The 19,898-nt window shown below is 41.7% G+C and overlaps 2 protein-coding genes across 2 annotated transcripts in view; one reads left to right on the top strand and one right to left on the bottom strand.

Moving 5' to 3' along the window:
• MTMR10 (myotubularin related protein 10) overlaps positions 1 to 13,752 on the top strand; it is a gene marked incomplete at its 5' end in the record, with an annotated part of 30,948 nt that extends 17,196 nt beyond the window's left edge. Inside the window, 11 exons of the mRNA XM_009070713.1 lie at positions 3,922 to 4,012; positions 6,359 to 6,533; positions 6,903 to 6,990; positions 7,146 to 7,234; positions 8,164 to 8,294; positions 8,396 to 8,465; positions 8,643 to 8,713; positions 9,570 to 9,739; positions 10,869 to 11,039; positions 11,852 to 12,034; positions 12,929 to 13,752. Of these exons, the coding sequence (XP_009068961.1) occupies positions 3,922 to 4,012; positions 6,359 to 6,533; positions 6,903 to 6,990; positions 7,146 to 7,234; positions 8,164 to 8,294; positions 8,396 to 8,465; positions 8,643 to 8,713; positions 9,570 to 9,739; positions 10,869 to 11,039; positions 11,852 to 12,034; positions 12,929 to 13,525 (1,836 nt within the window). The remainder of the gene's footprint in view (positions 1 to 3,921; positions 4,013 to 6,358; positions 6,534 to 6,902; positions 6,991 to 7,145; positions 7,235 to 8,163; positions 8,295 to 8,395; positions 8,466 to 8,642; positions 8,714 to 9,569; positions 9,740 to 10,868; positions 11,040 to 11,851; positions 12,035 to 12,928) is intronic.
• A 4,606-nt stretch (positions 13,753 to 18,358) lies between these two features.
• Positions 18,359 to 19,898, bottom strand: part of FAN1 (FANCD2/FANCI-associated nuclease 1) — a 13,486-nt gene continuing 11,946 nt past the window's right edge. Inside the window, exons 11-13 of the mRNA XM_009070712.1 lie at positions 19,729 to 19,898; positions 19,217 to 19,345; positions 18,359 to 18,496 (exon numbers count right to left, since the gene is read on the bottom strand). The exon at positions 19,729 to 19,898 is cut by the window's right edge and continues 37 nt beyond it. Coding sequence (XP_009068960.1) covers positions 18,359 to 18,496; positions 19,217 to 19,345; positions 19,729 to 19,898 — 437 coding nt within the window. The remainder of the gene's footprint in view (positions 18,497 to 19,216; positions 19,346 to 19,728) is intronic.

The following is a 19,898-nucleotide window of genomic DNA, read 5'->3' as shown; positions in this document are numbered from 1 at the left end:
GTTCCATCTAGAGCAATATTTATATAAAACCAATACACATGGTAATTACTGTTTAAAAATGAGCTTTAAATATACAGAATAGTTAAAGGAGGACAGATACTAACTTTATACAGTTCAATAATTTGTTTCATGCACAGTTCCTTGCAGGTACTGGAAATACTCAACAGCATTTAGTGACATAAATTGATGTTGGCAAAGAGAGTGTAATCTGTTCCTAAGGAAGTGTCTCTATTTGCTGCCTGGGACAGAAGGGAGAATAACCCTTGCTGATTAAGCTGCCTTACTGGAATAGAGATTATTCCAAGTCTCTCTTTGGAGATCTCAGAAAGATCCTCTTTCTGAAGATCTCTTTGGCCTCTGTGAAAAGAAGGACCCAAGTTTGAAAGCAGTGAGACTGCTGATGTGCACAGTCTGAACAGTCTGATAACATACAGACATGACATATGGGTAATGCTAGTAGAACTTTGAGGGGTGTTTTTCTCTGCCTTTAAGCAGAAACAAATTGGAAGAACACAGTTTATTTTGAGGTAGATTATTATGAAGAAGCTTAAAAATTGGCTTTGTTGGAAAAATACCTTTAACATTTGCTGCAACCAATACATGCTAGTAAAATACTGTCTCAGCATTAGTCAGTCAGGTAAATATTTTCTTTCTTGTTTTTATTAGTGGATATTTGGGAGACAAGAGTTAAGGAAAAATAGAGGGAATGGAAATTTGTACTCATCACTGTTTAGCAGTTTAATTCTGTTTTGTCTCTAAAATAAAGCTATAGAGTCTCCAAAGGAAGGAAAGCCAGATGGGTGTGGGAGGAAGTGGAGGATGGGGAAGCAAGGGTAAGCAAGTTGGGGAAGTCTTTAGTTAGGCAGTGCAAAAAAAGAAGCAATTTCACATTCCTTAAAGGAAAAGGAATTATTTTGTTCCCAAAATGACAACAAACAGTCAAGCTGACAACTCCCGCTATTTTCTAGGCCCTACAGTGCTTGGCATTAGACTAAGAAAATAAAATACATGAAAAAGTGAGTCTTTGTCTTATGACTGTTGGATGATGGATAGTGTGTTGCCTCACCATGCATATGACTTGGCAGTGCACCAGGATGGCACACACCCTATATCTCCATAAATGTATCTCCATTTTCTCAGTCCCTTTCTCTTCTGGAACTCCCTCAGTTCTTTTCCTTCAGGAAGGTTTTTGAATGAGTCTGAGAGCAGTTTCAGAATTGCATGCTCAATCAAAACAGAAGGCAAGTTATTTATCTCAAATCCTGCTTCCTGTGCAATCAAAACTAACCTTCTCCTACGTCATTAAACTGAGATGGAAGGGAACATTTTTGTCCTAATTGTTATGAACAGTAACATCAAACTCTCAGTTTTGGACAAATGATCCTGACCCTTTGTAACATGTTCCCTCTGCCTCCCCAACTCTGCTCCTTGTTCTAATTGTTTATACAGATCACAAAGTTGGTAATGTCTCAAGACACTGAAAATGCATCAGAAGATAATGTATTGATGGTCTTTGAAATGGGTTGGAGGAGGTCAAGAAAACTTTGCAGAAGTAAACGCATAGAATGGTTTAGGTTGGAAAGGACCTTAAGGGTCATCTAGTTCCACCCCTGCCATGGGCAGGGACACCTTCCACCAGCCCAGGTTGCTTCAAGCCCCATCCAAACTGGCCTGAACACTTGCAGGGATGGGGCAGCCACAGCTTCTCTGAGCAAAGGTAAAAGGTATTTTGAAAAATAGAGATGTATTTTAATAATCCTCTTAATGCTAAGGAAACCTGTGCTTAGAATTCAAGCACATCCTTTAACAAACAAGGATCCTGGTATGTAAAAAGTTACTTCAGCCTCTGAGATACTTGTATTGTTTCATCTCATGTAGGTTGCTTGTACTCAAACCAAATTAAGTGTTATGTACAGCTGGTATTGGAATTCTTGTAGAAGGGGGAAAAAATTAGTTCTTAATTAGACAATTCATAGCTTTGCAGCTAAGAGAACATGTGTAGTGTTTAGGGCTAGAAGTCTCCTTGCCTGAATGCTTATTTTCCCAAGATGACTTCCTTCCTAGGAAGAGTAGCAAATTCTGTTTGTGGTACTTGATCTGGGGCTGCTTGTGTGATGTTCTACTGCAGGTGTCTGCTTGGAATAGGAATTGCAGTAGCAAGGGAAAAGAGCATCCTTCCAGGGAGTTCCTAAGACAGGTAGCCTGGCTTCAGGAAGGAGGGGAAATGCAGGCTCTGCTAACTTAACATGTCTAAAATGTGACTGTTCAAAACTCTCCTGCAAGAGCATTAGCAATACTCTGAAGCTCTTGCCCTTGGTAAAATTCCTGTTGAAGAAGAGGAGGGTGTGCCCTGAAAGTCCCATTTATTTTTCTCAGATAGGGGTTGCACAGGGGACACTGACACAGGGAAATGGCCTTTGTACCATGAAATAACTACAGCCATTGTGTTTACTGCTTTTAATAAATGAACTTTCCAACAAGCAGCCTGTTCTCTTGATATTTCTCTGAGCCTACATATCTGCAGCTTTACACAATTGTAAATTGGCAAGTATACCAAACATTTTTCAGTTTGATATGAGAATGCTTCCTGTAAAACATGTTTGTCTTCCAATTTAATAGCTTTCTCCTCATGGCAGTAATCTGCTGAGACCTGTGGAATGTGCTTGTCTTTTGCATCTTTCAGACAGTAAAACTACTATAGGGATTTAGTGTGGAATAAAGTGAAAATGAGTATGTCTTAAGTACTTGCTTAGTGGAATTTTTCTCAAATGTAATAATAAAGACAGTAGCAGGATAAATATATTATTTTTTTAATAAGAGAAATAGAGGTCCTGAACCTGTGTTGTAACCTGTGGGTAGAGTTCCCAGAGGAACACCTGGGAGCACTTTTCAGCCACTGCTTTATTTAAAAACACAGCTATGGTCTCATACCTTTTTGGGGAACCAGATCTCAATGGTTTCTATCCTCCACCTGCCATTTTAGCCCTCTTAACCCAGCACACACATACTCTCTTTTCCAAATGTTGCAAGTAAATGACAGAGATTTCAGCTGCTGCTTTTAAAAATAGGTTTTACTGTATTTCTCTTGTGCTGTTTGGCAGCATGATGGAATTTTTTTTATGTCTGGCAGCTCATCCTGAAGCCTTGGGAGATCAGCATGCTAAAAAGCTTTCAGCTTTCACTCCATAAATGAAGATGAAGAGTAGCTGTGCTAGAATCAGTTACTGTAGTGAAAAGCTGCATAAAGAAATGGAAGTCAAAATGTGTATATACACAGATTTCCTTTTGTTTCATTGTGGGTGATAGCCAAAAGTGATCTGTGAGGAGTGGGCAAATAGTGCTGAATAGCTTCTTCAGCCTTGGTTTGCACACTGAAATCACGAGATTTGCTAAAATGTGCCTGACTTCCAGTTATTTCATGGTAGTTATTAAAAACTTTGCCAAATCCTGGAAGTGAGCTTGTAAATGTTGATTTGAAAAGTCCTGCTAGACTACATCCCAGGGGCACTTCTGTTGTTTGGGGGGTTTGTCACCCCTGGAATGTTCTGCCCTCTGTTTTCTTTGCAGTTTCATTGTAGAACTTGAAGTCTGTGGAGAACAGTTAAAGAAACAGTTCTAAGATTTGATAGGAATTTTTTTGTTGGGAAGTGTTGGTGAAAAACCATTTTCAACTCAGGTTAATCTACTGTCATTACTGGCTTTATAAACAGTGAGGAATGTCCCCATCAAAAGCCAAAGCATATGAAAATGTGTGGTTTGTAGTACTGCAAATAGGAGTATGCTTAAGTGTATAATTCACTCCTCAAATAAAATACAGAAACACAATATCAGCAGGCTGATTTTTAGCTTTGTAACAGCTCTGCATATTTCACATTGCCATAATTAAGGGCACTAATTTTTATCTCCAAATTTCTTTCCTAGGTGTGCCTTGCAATAGCTCATTACTCTCAGCCAACAGATCTTCAGCTTCTCTTTGCGTTTGAGTATGTTGGGGAAATATATCATAATCCAGGTAAGCATGAAAGTACTTTGATTGTAGTTTTTTTCCTATTTTGCAACGCATATTCTTAGTAAGACTTCTGTCCAGAAGCAGTGGCAAAAAGCATTTGAGGCTTTCTCCAGGGGTAACAAAATCGGCTTGTTCTGCACCCAACCTCTTACTTATAAGTCATCATTGTGATAGACATTAATGGCCAAAATCAAAACAAATGTCTTTCCTGTCTGAAACAAAACAAAAAACTACCTATGTCAGCATGAATACTCCTATTTCTCACCTCACGCTTCGATCCTCCTGTTGTATGTCTCTGTTGGTACTGTAGGTACCCAGTTACCTCCCATCAGGCAGGCTTGTTCACCTGCCCTTCTTTTGGGAATAAGTTTCTCTTCTGGTGGTATTGCAGGAGGATTTGTGCAACTTGGGACTCCATACCTTCTTTCCTAGAGGCTTACTAGGCAGTTCTTACCACTCAAAACCTCCACCACCCCTGCTGAGTTGGAGCACACCCTCTCTGCTCAAGGCCAATCTCCAACTGAACCTTGTCAGTTAGGTAAGCCTGAAAAAGATGCCTTTGGAACTTGATTTCTAGTGTCATGCTGTGCGGTCACTGCTTAGTGTTCCCCAGCCAATACACAGCTGAAAGTCCTCAGTTCTGGCATAACAAGCCTCCAGACAAAGTGCCTTTGCTGTAGTTCTGTGGTACTCAAAATATTTACCCAGCAGCTGGCACCAGAAACCACTTATCTGCCTGTGACAATATGAGTGTTGTGGAATTCTGAGATCAGGCCTCCAAATCTGCACAAAAATGCATGTTTCTCATGCAGGTGCCTGCATGACTGCCCTGTGCATGCACAAGAGTAAGTGTGCATGTGAGTATGTTGCACACGTAATTACACAAACAATTTCTTACCTCATAAAACTTGGGTGGTTATTAAGGTCCATGTACTTCAGTGTTATAAAGTACTAGGGAGGAAGCCAATTTGCAGATAAAACTGCAATAAAATGTTTAGTCTGTCACAAAGTTGCCTTTACTCTGTTCTTAAAGTACCATTTGCTGTATGGAAAAATACCTAGTGGAAGAGTTTCATAAGGTGGGTAAAAATGTTCCTCTGGAGCAGCAGAGCAGAATGGCAAAGGAGAGTTGTTCTGCTGTGCTGCAGTTGCTGGAGAAGAGAGTTTGAAATACTTTTGGGTTAGGTTGAGGTGATGGTGTTACTGTGAACCCTGGTGTTCCTGGCACAGATCTCTGGCTTTGCTCCTGCAATTCCAGTGCTGTTTTGTGACTCTCTATCCCTGCTACTCCCAGTACAGTAATAGGGAAATGCTGTCTTTGTGCTTCCCGAGGAACATCAAAAGCCTGCATTGCTCTGCTGTACATGTACATTGGTTTTTTCCCAGACTGTATTTGCTAGTTGTGTATCCTGCCATTGAACAGTAAAGTTATGACATATTTTGGTAATTACCATATTTCTCTATTTACTCTCTTTGAAGAACTACTTTATTTATGATTTTAGTCCAATTTCCTCCTAAAAAACATGAGTAGAGTACCACTGCAAGAATGAAGTTGCTAGATACAGAAAGTAGGAGCTACAGAGCCAACGAGATGTCAGTAGAGCCATGACACAGGATTTTGCTTTGTTTGGGACTCTTGCTAAAGCTCAGAGCTCTCATGGGGGAGGTAATAGGGTTGAGTCTCAGTTTATTTAATTTTCATCTAAAAATTTACTTCTAAGTGTCAAAAAACAAAAGGTAGTTTCCTTTGACACAGCTGAGTGCCTCCTTGGCACCTAAAGAATGACCAGCAAGGGAGATCCTTCTGTACTAGTAACAGCCTCTGTAGTCTGCTGGTCCCTAGCCACAAAATGGTAGGCCATCTTTTTGTGTGGCTATACATATATATGTATGTAAAACCTTATTTTAACCTGGCCTTCCATTTATCTTATTTGCTGTTAATACAGCAGTCAGTTGAAATTATGTAAGTTTACTTCACTTTCCTCCTAAGGTATCTATTAAAGAGGAGCCTAGAAAGTGTTCACATTTTTAAAACATTGCAAATTTTGGCATATTGAAGACAGAAATCCTGTGACTGGAGATAACATTTGATCCTGGGTGTTAGTATGTCTTGCTTTCTATAAAGCAGCACAACATACCAATTTTATGTTGCTTTTCTACTGAAATTGCAGGGGGAAAAAATATTTTCCATTCTCATGCATCACCAAGCTGTCATTAAATCACTGATTTCACGCAGTGCAAACATAGCTAATGTTAGTCCTGATGCTAATGGCTCATTTTTGGAGTTAGGAAGGTGAAGAATTTGATTATTTTTTTTAAAATGTGCATTGATGACTTTTCTTTTCCTAGCAAAGAAGGTGAATGGCATAGACCCAGGAGGTGGTGGCGGTGGCATCGGCAGTGCCAGTGGTCAGCAGACACCTTTGTTTGAAACTTACTCTGACTGGGATAGAGAAATCAAAAGGACAGGTGCATCAGAGTGGAGAGTTTGTTCAGTCAATGAAGGTTATATGATATCTACTTGGTAAGTTTCCCTTATGACACCAGTAGGAAGGTGACAACTGTCCTGTCTTGTCCTGTCTCTGCTGCCACAGCCTCTGTCCTACCCAACTGGGCACTGCACCTCTTCTCTCAGTTGAGAGATCTGCAAGTCTTGTCAAAAAAGGAAATATTGTATTTTAGCATGTGTTGATTTCATGTCTTTGTAATTCCCTGTGAAACGTGTGTTTCTGAACAGCTGCACCTGAGCTGTGCCCATGACACTTTGGGGATAGCGGCGCTGCAGGGGCTGCTGGGTACAGTTTAACTGGGTTGGTAAGACAGCATTGCAGCAAGAGAAAAGCTGGTAAAACACAGGGAAAAGTAACCTGTTTTATCTTACTTTTCCCCCAAGCCTTCCAGAATATTTTGTGGTTCCATCTTCCTTAGCAGATCAAGACCTTAAGCTATACTCCTACTCTTTTATTGGGAGGCGAATGCCAGTAAGTGTTGTCTTTATTCTGTACAATATTGGTATTAAAGCTGTGTGTGCCAATTAACATAGTTTTGTGTGTAGCATTCAGAAAAAACTTACATGGAATAACACTAACTTGCATTATCCTGTGGTTTCTTCTGTGGTTTTTTCCCCCTGTATTAGTCATGGTCCTGGAATCACCCTAATGGCAGTGCCCTAGTGAGAATGGCCAACATTAAAGATGTATTGCAGCAACGAAGAATTGATCAAAGGTAAATGATTAGCTGTGTTACTTTTTTAATCGGAGGGTTGGGATAACACAAGTGGTGACTGTAACACACAGCAGCCATTGGTAATGGAGAGGATTTGTAGTGTAGTGTGGTAAATTTTGAGGGACTTTTCTCTGGGTAGAGTTCTGGCATAGTTTCCATTCAAGGTCCACTTCACTTTAAGGTAAGTTTATTTTTAGGTGGCTCATTATTCAGATGACAGAACTGATTGCTAAAAGGATCAGATTTACTGTGATGCAGCTTACATTGGTGGAGATTGTCTTACCTGCTTCAGCAAGACAGTACAAAACATCTGTTTGTGGCACTGGGAAACAGAATTGTAGAGCTTCAGTGCCACCATGCACATGGGATTTCTGTGAAATATTTGTCCTTGATGAAAGATTGAAGGCACTTTGAGCCTTGCATAGGTAGTTCACTGGATTGAGTATTCATTTTTTTGGTTTAATTTGTAGGGTGACTTTTTGTAGTAGTGCAGACACCTGCACTGAGTGTTGGGCTGGAGCTCTGAGTCTCAATTGAAACCCTATCAGATCTCCTGACTTCATAAACTTTATATAAGTTCTGTTTATTTAGCATAGATAAGTCTTACTAAAAATGATGGAAAATGAAAAAAATTGAGTAGACTATTTAGCTGTCAGTCAGCCTCAGATTTTCAGTTCCCAGAAGTGTTGTAATGCTCCAACATTTCCATTTTTTTGTTTTGGGACTAGCAGATAGCAGAAATATTTAAGTCATGAGCTTTGTGGCAGGAGCAGTATATCTCCTGAATATAAACTAGCAAGCTATTTTTTAGAATAAGGTGCATGTTTTATCTGCTTTCAGTTGTTTGCAGTTAAAGACTGGACATGTTTCTTGGAAGAGTGTTTCTTTCCTCTCCAGTAATGCAACTGCTGATTGTTTTCCTTACCTAGGATTTGTAATGCAATAACTCGGAGCCATCCCCAGAGAAGTGATGTTTACAAATCTGATCTGGACAAGTGTCTCCCCAACATCCAGGAAATCCAGGCTGCACATATCAAGCTCAAGCAGCTGTGTGTGAATGGTATGCTGGGCTCTCCTTTCTTTCGTGAACTCTAACAGATGTGGTTAACAGGGAGAGTTATTTGAAGTTGTCCTGCAATGTAATTCCTTTCCCTGTTGCAGAGCCTTTTGAAGAGACTGAAGAGAAGTGGCTGTCCTCACTGGAAAATACTCACTGGTTAGACTACGTTAGGTTTGTACCATAAATTAAGTGATGTTTATTGAGATGTGGAAAGCTTTCAGCAGTGCAGTAAGCAGTGCATCAGTTGAAGGATTCTCTGTGTTGATGCATGAGATATGCTGAATTTTTTTTCTTCTAGAGTGTGAACTTGTTATATTAACTGTTACATCACTTTCTTTTGCTCTCTAGATCATTCCTTAAGCATTCTGCTGAGCTTGTCTATATGATGGAGTTCAAGCACGTTTCTGTAGTTCTGCAAGGTAATACAGCCAGAGAACATGCTGCAGTTCTTAGCACTGCCATGGTAATGTAGGTAAAGAGACTTAGATAAAATCAACTGTAATCTCTTTATATAAACCCCATCACTTCTAAGTATTTTAGGCATTTGGGGGAAATAATTGTTATGTATCTAAGTTGTTGTATAGTCCTTAGCATCAAAGGAATATTTTGCTTTGAGCCTTTGTGCATTTTATTCTTGATAATAATGATAGAATCAAAACTTTAGGGTGAACCTTTGTATTGTGTTAATTGGCCTAATACTCCCTGTATAAGCAATATCAGTGGAATCCAGAGGTCCTATACACAAAAGTATTTCCATGACAGTGGCCACTTGTTGTGTCAGTGCAAATAGATATTCCAGAAAAAAAGACACTGAAAAATCGCTCATACTGAGATCAGAAATTGTCATTTTTACAAGAGATGTTCACCTGACCCATCCCACCCTCCCTATAGAATGCCCTTCCAAAAAGTGCTTCAAGGTAGAAAAATGTTGAAACTTTCCAGCAGTATGAACACCTTCCTCCTCAGCACGTCTCGGTTTAAGTACGGGGTGTTTGGTGGGTATTGTGTTCTTGGTAAATGCACTGTTGGGCTGGATGCTGCAGGAACACTTTCATTGTCTGAGTCTCAGTTTAAGGCAAATGAAGTGTGTTTTTCTTCTATTTTGTGGGAGGTTTTTTAACTATGAGAACACTTACAGCAACAAAAATGCATCTTTTAAAAGGCATTCTAAGAAAAACACTAGAGGTAGTTACCACTTCTTGCTCTTTGAGATCTAGTTCTGTATATGTGCATATATACCTTATATATTCTGTATGTTCTGTATGTTTTTCACAGAGGAAGAGGGACGAGACCTGAGCTGTCTTATTGCTTCTCTCATTCAAGTCATGCTGGATCCCTATTTCAGAACAATCGTTGGATTTCAAAGCTTAATACAGAAGGAATGGGTCATGGCAGGATATCAGTTTTTAGATAGGTGTAACCACTTAAAGAGATCTGACAAAGAGGTAAAAGTACTTTCAAATCTCATTGAACTAATGTCAGAGAAAATATGTCTGTTGCTTCAGTGTGTACCTGAGAACATCCCACTGTTATTAACACTAGCATAGCTCATGTTTAACACTGGAGCAAAAGAGGTGAGGTGTGGGTTGGGAGGGAGGGAGTTTTGCTGGTTGTTTTCCCAACATCTGTTTTCATCCCTGATGTTCTGAATGCAAAGTCCTGTTGCTGTGAGTCCCACTCAGTGCTGTCAAAGCATTGTGCTGATGGAGAAGCACCACAGCCTTCTGACCTGCCACACAGCAGTGCAGGGCTTGATTTGCAGCATTGCCAGGGAATTCTGTTTGGCCTCTTCATTGCGAAGAAGAGTTGAAAAAATAGAGAATCCAGGTTAGAAACCTTTTTCAGGGACAGTGCCTGAGAGTCATTAAAAAGTAATATCCTCAGAGAGTGGAGCTGACAGATAAACTGAGGACACTAAGCACTAAGGGGAGAAAATGCATGAAGGGATAAAGAAACTGAAATGCCAAGAGGGAAATAATGAGAAAGCAGGTGTTTTGATCCTAGGAAAGGATATACAGAAGAGTGAAATTGGGAAGAGTTTATAAATATATAGAATGTATATTTATAAAGCTTTAGATAAATGATGGTTTATACTTTTGCTATTCATGTGCTGCAATGGAAAGAGCTAGAAAATGTAGTGAGAAGTTAATGTGGCTGAATCATAAGCTCTGCTGTCATTTCAAACGAGGAGTACATACATTGTGAAGACAAGGCCAAGTGGTCAGGAAGGCTGATGCAGGCACTAATCTGTATATTGTGAGGGACATGCAGATGGCAGAAAGCATTTTTGCAGCTATACAAGTATGAAGAGAGCCCAGTAAAGAATTGACTGGGTTTTTTTACAGAGAAGGCAAAGCTGTGCAAAAGTAGTGCTGAGAAAGCAAGTGACTAAACAGGAATACAAGGTGTTAGTTGCATAGAATTATAAAAAGTACCAGACTCCAAACAGTTTACCCTGTTGAGGAGTATACCAGAAGCACAGCTAAGTACCCTAATGGAGCACTAAGTGCAAGAAAATTAGTATGATTTAGGAAAAGCTTGTTAACTCTAGCAATTCCTTGTTTCTTTGCCCAGTCTCCTTTGTTCTTGATGTTCCTTGACTGTGTGTGGCAGCTGCTAGAGCAGTACCCAGCAGCCTTCGAGTTCTCCGAGGTGTACCTGACCCTCCTCTACGACAGCGCGCGGATCTCATTGTTCGGCACCTTCCTCTTCAACTGCCCTCACCAGCGAGTCAAGGAAAGCACTGTGAGTCTGAGGTGTCACACCTGCTTTGCCAGGAAGAGACTTCAGTGTGTCCCTCTGGAAATAGCATCATCCCAGCTAAATGGTTCCTTTCCTTTTTTAAAATGTCACACTCTGTTTGGGACAAAATATTCAGGTCTCCAGATGAGTATGATCAGAATATCCTTTCAGGTGATCTTTGCAGAGACAGTAGCTATTCAAGAAGAAAGTCTATTGAATTTCTTTTGTTTCCTAGGAAAGCATTGCTACTGAACATTGTTATTTGTACTCCTCTAGGAAGCAAATCTATATCTGGAGCTGATAAAGTAGAATGACAGGCAATAAACAGAATGTCACATTTCAGGCAAACTTTGCAATCTCTATACCTAATTGTTTAAGTAGCTGGAAAAGTTGGCAATACTGCATGAAGTTCAGGTAGTAGTGCACAAAGAAGGGGTTTAGAAAACTGAGCACTTAAATTTGTTTTTATAAACTGGAGCATAGCAGAACTGTGTGTAGAAAACATGTGATGGCTGATAAAAGTGAAACTTACTGTGTTCTATACTTTCCCTTCAAAGTTGTGGGTATTGCACTGAGGGACCACTGATCTGTTCTCAGCAGTTTGGGGGTTAAGAGTAAGCAAACAATTTAAATTACTAAAGAGTAACTGCACAAAAGAACAGGGCACAGCTGTTTGCTCAGCTGTTTTGCTCCTGTCACACTATCTCTGAATTCAATCCCTGCTTCTCTTTACCCAGTAGTTACACAGTGGGTTTAAGATTCATGAAGAGCCTCTTTTCTTGATTTTAATACATCTGAATGTTAACTTCTTGCAGGAATTTGCTATAAGCAAAAACATTCAGCTGGGTGATGAGAAAGGCCTCAAGTTTCCTAGTGTTTGGGACTGGTCTCTTCAGTTCAGCAGCCGAGATCGCCTGTTGTTCCACAACCCTCTGTACATCGGGAAGAGCGCACCGTGCGTGCAGAACGGAGCCGTGAAAACCTTCAAGCGCTCCAAGGTAACTGTGTGTGCACGGGCTGAGGCTGTGCTTACCCACAGGGTGTGCATGCTGTGACAGCTGCACTTACACAGTGGTTTACACCCCGGGGTTAGCAGCAGGAGCCTTCATCTTCATAGAATCATAGAATCAACCTGGTTGGAAGAGACCTCAAAGACCAAGTCCAACCCTACTGTGGTTACTAGACCATGGCACTAAGTGCCACATCCGTCTTGAAAACCTCCAGGGATGGTGAATCCACCACCTCCCTGGGCAGCCATTCCAATGCCTGATCACTCTCTCTGTAAAAAAATCCTTTTCCTAATAGCCAACCTAACCCTCCCCTGGCAGAGCTTGAGTCTGTGCCCTCTTGTCCTGCTGCTGGTTGCCTGGGAGAAGAGACCAACCCCCACCTGACTCCAACCTCCTGTCAGGGAGTTGCAGAGGGCGATAAGGTCTCCCCTGAGCCTCCTCTTCTCCAGGCTAAACAATCCCAACTCCAACTTTCTTGGCTTCCCAGCCTAAAGAAGTGGTTTTATGTCGGAGTAAAGATGTAAATTGTTGATCCTAGTGTTCTAGGACGTTTTCTGGTGTAGGTGAGCTCACTGCCAACATTTGCATTATTTTTCACCCATGGAAAAGTGATGATGTGTCACATTTTCCCCCTGGGGTTGTCAGTATTTTTAGTAAATACTGCTTAAAAGTCAATTATTCATTGCTTCAAAACACATGTATTTCTTTCCAAAGGCCACAAGTGGCGAGTTTGCCCCGTGAGCCCTGCAGTAAGTGACTCACAGGCTAAGAGCTGTTTAAAGATCACGGCATTTCCCTGCATGATGCACCCTGGCAGCTCAGGGAAATCTGCTATTTGAATGAATGTAAAACTGGAAAATTACCAGTATTTATTTTCTGCAGAAAAACTACAGCTCCACACTGCGAGGTGCCCCCCCAGCATTAAAGAATGGAATCATTGGTGAGCAAGAGTTCCTTCCAAGAAGAAACTCTATGATCCTAAAACTGAAACCAGAGTATTTACAGCCAGCAGAGAGTCCGAATCACAGCATGGAGCAGTACTTCAGAGACTGGTTTGCCAAGCCTGCTGATTTGCATGGTGTGATTCTGCCCCATCTCTCTGGAACACAAATAAAACTGTGGAAACTGTGCTACTTCCGCTGGGTTCCCGAGGCCCAGATTAGCCACGGCGGCTCCATCACTGCTTTCCACAGAGTCTCTCTGCTGGCAGATGAAGTTGACAGGTTACACCGGAACCTTCGGCAGTACAAGAGCAACTCTTTGCAGGGTCACTGCTCGGACCTGGATCAAAGCAGGATGTACTTCAGAGCAAATGGTTTAAATGACACCTCTAGTGCCCCAGACTTTCTCTCCTCCTCATTCCCGTTTTCTCCTGTAGGGAACCTATGCAGACGAAGCATTCTGGGAACACCTTTAAGCAAATTCTTAAGTGGTGCCAAAATCTGGCTATCCACAGAGACACTTGCAAATGAAGACTGAGGTGATGTGGTGGTTTAAAGGTTTGGGGGAGAATATACAGCATATCATTTTGTCTTTTCTAAGTTAACACTGCTACATGCAGCATTGAGAGCTGTAATGACTTTATATACAAACAGTACTTAAGTTTTGCACAAATATTTCAAAGCAAGGCAAGTCATGCTTCAAACCGCACAACCTTGTCTTCAGGAGTTCTCATCTGTTTAGGGCTCCTGGTCCCTAATTCCTCCTGCATTTTGGGTTTGGCTCACTACATGTGATGAGAGCATTTCATTAGCTAATTGAAAGGCTTGGGGTGGTAATTAGTGAAGGTTCTGCTTGAAGTATCTTTTTTTCCCAGGTAGTGACCCTTTGATAAAGCAGCTTGGAAAGCCAAAGCAGTGCTGTGGACAGGAACTGACAGCTGAAATCTGGGAACATCCTGTTTTATCAGACTGCCTCTGCAGGAAGAATGCTTACATGCATAGCTACAGACATGTTGATGTTCTGGGACTTACTGTCCTACATATGCAGTGTGCATCCATGGGAGGGGTTGTTCTCTTTTCTTTCTCTCCCCAAAATGTGTTCAGTAACAATTAGTCAGGATTGGGCTCTTTGTCATGAGCTTGACTTTAGATTATGGAAATCCACTTCAGGACGATGCACTGTTAACCTTAAAACATTTACTGTAGATATGGTGTTGTAGTAGCTTTAGAAGTGCCTTTAATTGGGAGGACACAGTAGCAAGATGACTCTAATGCAGCTGACACCTCCCCAACTTTTTTACAGTAGATTGTTGTGACAAGTTCTTGTTCCATCCCCTGCCTCCCCCTCTCCATTTCTGGAAACAACAGGCATACAGAAGAGACAGCAGGTTTTTCCTCTTTAAGGTTAAGCTTATTTGTAAGTCTCACAAGATCCTTCAGTTTTTATACAGACACCTCAAATACTCAGTGTTATTCCCTGCACAGATCCTGATCCCTGCCAACTCTCTCCTGACTTTTTTGTAGGATGAAGTAGCTTGCAGCAGAACTCATACCTGAGCCCTGCTAGGTTCCAGAAAGGAGGACTTGCTCTAAGTTGCCAGTTCCAGGAGGGATGCTAGTGTGGCAGTCACTGGTAGGCAGGTGCTGGAAGAGGAGCGGTTGTTGGTGCCTTGTTTTTGCACACATCATTCCCTATGGACAAGCACTGATTGAGGGAATTAATCCAACAGTCTCCCTCTGGTTAATGCAGCAGCCTCCTCATTGCTCTAAAACCTTTTTAATGATACGGCTCCGTGGATGCTGTGCCAGAAAAGGACTCAGCTTCACAGGGAGAAAGGCAGGAGCGTCAAAAGTCCTGGGAGAGTGGAGGAATAGTGATGTGTCATTCTCATAGGTTAAGGCTTCTCGTAACAGCAAGGCTGTATTTTGTATTATATTATTTCTGTGTAAAACACAAACACTGTTGAACCAACACTGAGCCTCTGTTCAGGTGTTGCCTCACAAGGCACCAAAGGCCTTATATGATGGATTAAGAGCTATTCTCAGTTTTCGTGGGGAAAGCAGAAAGCTGCATAATACATAGCAGATTGGAGTTTAACAAAGCTGGGTGGGATAGGATTTGGAGATCTTTGTAAAACCAAACCAGTCTTCAGCACAGCCTCAATCACACAGTGGAGTTTGGATGTCTTCAGATTGCTCAAGTGATTTTTTTTTTCAGATTATGCACTTGGAGTGGCTATATAGGTGTTTTGTGCTAGAGCAGCCCAGAGCACCCAGGGCCTGATTTCCCCAGGCTGGTAGCTGCCCCCGAGGGCAGAGGCTGTGCCACTGGTGAGGGGAGCAGGCAGGGCCACTGCAAAGGTGAGTGAGTCTGAGGGAGGGTTGGGCTTCTTTTTGTATCTAACCAAACTCCCAAACCCTGTTTTTATGCAAAGAGGCTGTGTGGCTGTGCACACAGCTGTCTGCCTGCTGTGCCATGCTGCCAGATTGCTTCTGGCCAACTGTTTGTGAGGAAAAAACGTGTATTCACCTCAATTGCCTAACTATGCTGCAAGATGGGCTGAGCATGTTAAATGGTCCACAAACCAGTTGTGTTGAGTTACAAGCTTGCTGGAGCAGTCATCTCACTTGTCCAGTTCATTACTCAAACATTTGTATTAGTTTGCTTTTGTGATTTCTTTTTTTCCCATTAGGTTACTGCTTTCCCTGGCCTGATACTTGACATAACAGACCTCAACCTGTGTGCTTAGTGTCTTTTGGTACCAGTTCTTTCTTTTAAAGTGACAGTTAAAACTACAGCTTCTTTTTTTTTTCCTTTTGTCCTTAAAAGTCTAACTTCTTTGCTTTAAAGGTACCAAGAATGTGTAAATATACTCCACAAAAGCAGCTGGTGGAATAAAAAATGTTTAGGCTGGTAGCCTTTAGGGGGAAAAATGGGTACTGTATTTAAACAGAATTGTCTTTTCTAAGGAGATTTGAGACATTTTTACATTTCAGTTCTAAGATGTGTACAGATGCTGCAGAGGGTCTTTGTATTTTATATATATAGCATGGGAGGGGGTTGAAAATAATATGCCTTTATAATAAACAAATCCTGTCAATGCCTATTTGCCAAACAGACTTCAGAAGAGATTTTACGTCGTTCCAAAAGGGGAGTTAGGTAAGCAGAGGCTGAGAGGGGACACCTCCTGCAGGGAGGAAGGGAAGGGATCCACCTTTCCCTAGACATGTAGACAAGATTCTGCTTCCTCGTGTTGCACAGCTTTGCTGTCTGAGGGCTCTGGGCAACTGCTGTGTCTGTGTGAGTGAGTGTGTGCCTGTGGATGTTGCTCTTCCTCTTCAACATCTTAATACTGTTCCATTTACTTTTGAAAGACAGGTACTAAATGTTCATTTGGAAATACTCTCCACTCTGCACAGTTGCCTTATCAAGCCAGTAGGGACTGCTTTGACCACCTTTTGTAACTTTCAAAAGCAGTTTTGGGGTGTGAGTATGTATCTTTAACATCTATGTACAGAACACTGACATGCAATGTGTATATATATATATATATATATATGTGTGTGTGTATATATATATGTACACATTTTCCAATCTTCTGTTCACCATTTAAAAGAGGATACTGTTAATGCCATTTTGGTGTTGCAAGAGTAGAAAAGCTACCAAGAAGCTCATCTTTTTTTTGTCTGTTTGTAGAAAACATGCATTGTTCAGCTGTCCCTGGCTGGCTCATGACGTTTGTACTGCTCTGTAAACCACAGGGGGAGATCTGAAGCACTGGGGATGTGGCTAGTGAACCTCCAGTGCTGCAGTGACTGGGAGGTGGAGCTTAGTGCAGACTGTGTGATCGTGGTGGGAGCTTCATTCTCCAGTGACTGCCATGTGTCCACGACATGTCTTTTGTTCCAGAACTGCATTGAGAGGTGTGTGTTCATGTGTGTGTCTGCCCAGGCCTACACATGTTTCATGTGCACCTGCTGCAATACCACTCTGATATTAACTGCCTTGTACTTTAATGAAATGTAGCAAGCTGAGCAAATGTTTTGGCTTACTCTCAGATGGAAAGATATTAAAACCAAAAAAAAAAAAAAATTCTAACATATATTTAAGCAAAGGACAAATATCTTAAATTTGCCTCTAACAAAGAGACAGAAATCTGTACCTCAAATTGCTGTAGGCAGTAGGTTTCTAATGCTGTTGCTGTGATGGTTTAGAGTTCACCATTTCAACTGAAACTAAAACCTTTGTGCCTGATTATGATTTACTGAGTAAAGTAGCAGTGCCAGGAAGATTGTAAAATCCTGATGCTGAGTTGTGAATGTGAAGTAAATTAGAGTCAATAAAAGTTCATACCTTTCCATGGTGAACCTCAGGTGGTTTTCTTTCACTTCCTCTAACAAAATAAATAGTGGGTGTGTGTTTGGTTGTTTCCAAGAGCAGCTGGGACACTGTGCTGTAGAAAGATGATTAATAAAAAAGATGTGCAAATTACCTTAATTTCTTGCTATATTCTGTTACAGTGTCTGCTGTTCGCAGGGTAAGCAGAATTTCTGATAGCAGTAAAACACTTACTCAGTATGAGAATGAAGACTCCAAAGAAAAGATGTTGGCTGCATGTTAAAATTGAGAGAAACACACAGGATTTTGGTGTCTTGAACAGGAATTCATCTTTTTAGTTCCATTTCAATTGACTGACTTATTTCTGAACACAAACACATCAATTTCTGTGGGGTAAAACTGACTATGGATGTGATAGTGTGGTCATCTTGGCACTGAATGACTCCTGTGCACTACCCAGAAATATTTCCCTTGACACAGGTAATCAGATATTCACAACAGAAGGGGCTGTTAAATAAATTATCCTTTCATACACAGCAGTGCATTAAAACAGCATTAATGTTTTATGCCTTACTCTCTCTATTTTTTTAGTATTCAAATGCATAATACTAAGCTGGGACAGGTAGAGAACCACACTGGTGCTGGCAGTCCTGGAAAGGTGCTGAACTCACACAATGGAATGGCTTTGGGCTACACAGGCAATTTGCAACAACCAGGCCTTGATGCCCCAGATTTTGCAATGCAGAGGATAGTGTGGTGGTAACCCTAGATTGCCTCTCCTAGGGTAAGGTATGAATTGTGTGAAGAGAAAGGCTCTGCTCTGCTGCCAACAGTGACGTGCAGTGAATCATCCTGACAGTCATCCCAAATTCTATTTCAGAATATTTTGAGCTAAAAACAGTAACCTTCAGAAAAACCAGAATTTTAGAAGAAACTATTTTTAATAAGCCGCAGCCAGTGGGGGGGGGGAGTGGAGTGTGGTTCCCATTCCTTTGGGAACAGCAGGGTTACCCACATGATCAAACCTTTGCATCAGCTGAGACGTTTGCTCTTGCCTCCAACAGCCTGGACGTGACAGACTTCCACTGCAGCACCCAACTGCTTCAGCTCACTCAGCCACAGCATCTGCTTGTGCGACAGCCGATCGTTGGGACCCTTCACTTCCACCAGCTGCAAGGAAAGGGTGATTAGTACTGTGCCTGTGGCTATTAATTGCAACCAAAATAACAGATATTTTAGCAACATGGAAGGCCCAGTGGGTGCTTGTTTCAAAGTTTAGCTGTAAGACAATGAAATTTTATAGCATAAATATCCACCAAAACACAGCTAGAGGCCCTGGTGAATGAAGATATGTCATACACCTTCAGCCTCACCTGTTCCAGCCCATACTGATGAACAGTTACTCAGGTGTTCTATTCTGCTATGCAGCTCAGTTTTGTAAACACATGACAAGTTGCTTCAGCAGATGAGATGTCCCAATAGCCTTCTAGTACCTCTTTCACTACCATGACCTGTACTCAATTTTGGTAGTAGACACAGACATAATCGTCCAGTTTTTGTCTAAGTGGTGGTAGTAGAACCCCTGGCTAACTAACAACAGTCAGAATGTGTATGACTGATTGGGAACAGTTGTTTTACATTAATTTTAATCAAAGACCTATTACACACTAGCAATTAGCCACCTCTTGCTGATTGTCATTCCCATTAAAGCTACATCAAAGTGTGATGAAATAGCAGATAATAACCCACTAGTTGCCATGGCTGCTGCGCAACCGAGCAGCAGCTTTAACTCCACCACAAAGGGAACACACTTTGTATAGGCTGAGAACTGAAGGTTTCCTACATGAGGGTAAGACAGCTGAGCACTGTGTTGATGCTGTCCCACCATACCTTGAAGCAGTTGGTGTGTGTTTGCCACACAACCAGGTCGGGCAGGCCCCCGCGGCAGTGGCGCAGGTCCTGGGAAAGACGCCTGCAAACCCCACTCAGGAACACTCCTCCAAGGCAGGAGACAAGGCTCTGCAAGAGACATTTGGGTAGTTGGTTGGTTGGGTTGTTGTTTTGGGCTTTTTTCATTTCCTGCAGAGCCATTTCCCAACCCTCACAAGAATATTGTGTGGCCCAGCTCAGCTTTTTAAGTCTCGTATAAAACACACATAAGTAGGTGTTTCTATGCAATTTCCCTGCTCTGTTCCCAACTGCTGTTGCAGGAAAAGGGACCATAGCAGAAAATTGTAACAGTACTTGTGTGGGGACTTCGGGACAAGTCTCCCTAATCCTAATTCCTCCCTCCCACCACTCTCCATCAGCCATGGCTCAGTGCAACCCGTGAGCACACTAGGGCGTGTGTGACTGAATGCCAAGTCTGATCAGAGTGCCCATTCTGGGCAGCAGTGGCTTACCTGAACTTGCTGAAGGGATGTAAAACGTCCCCAGCTAACTAGTGCTGATGCTTTTCCCTCCTGAGTGGTCCAAACGTCAGCAACCAGCTTTGCCAGTGTCTCTGAGGAAGCTGTGTGAAGCTGCTGCAGTCTGGCATCAATGACATCCCTCCTGTTCTCATAGAAGCTGT

Source organism: Acanthisitta chloris, unplaced genomic scaffold (assembly GCF_000695815.1).
Source record: "Acanthisitta chloris isolate BGI_N310 unplaced genomic scaffold, ASM69581v1 scaffold30512, whole genome shotgun sequence".
NCBI lineage: Eukaryota > Metazoa > Chordata > Aves > Passeriformes > Acanthisittidae > Acanthisitta > Acanthisitta chloris.
This window is presented reverse-complemented; position numbering and strand designations above follow the sequence as displayed.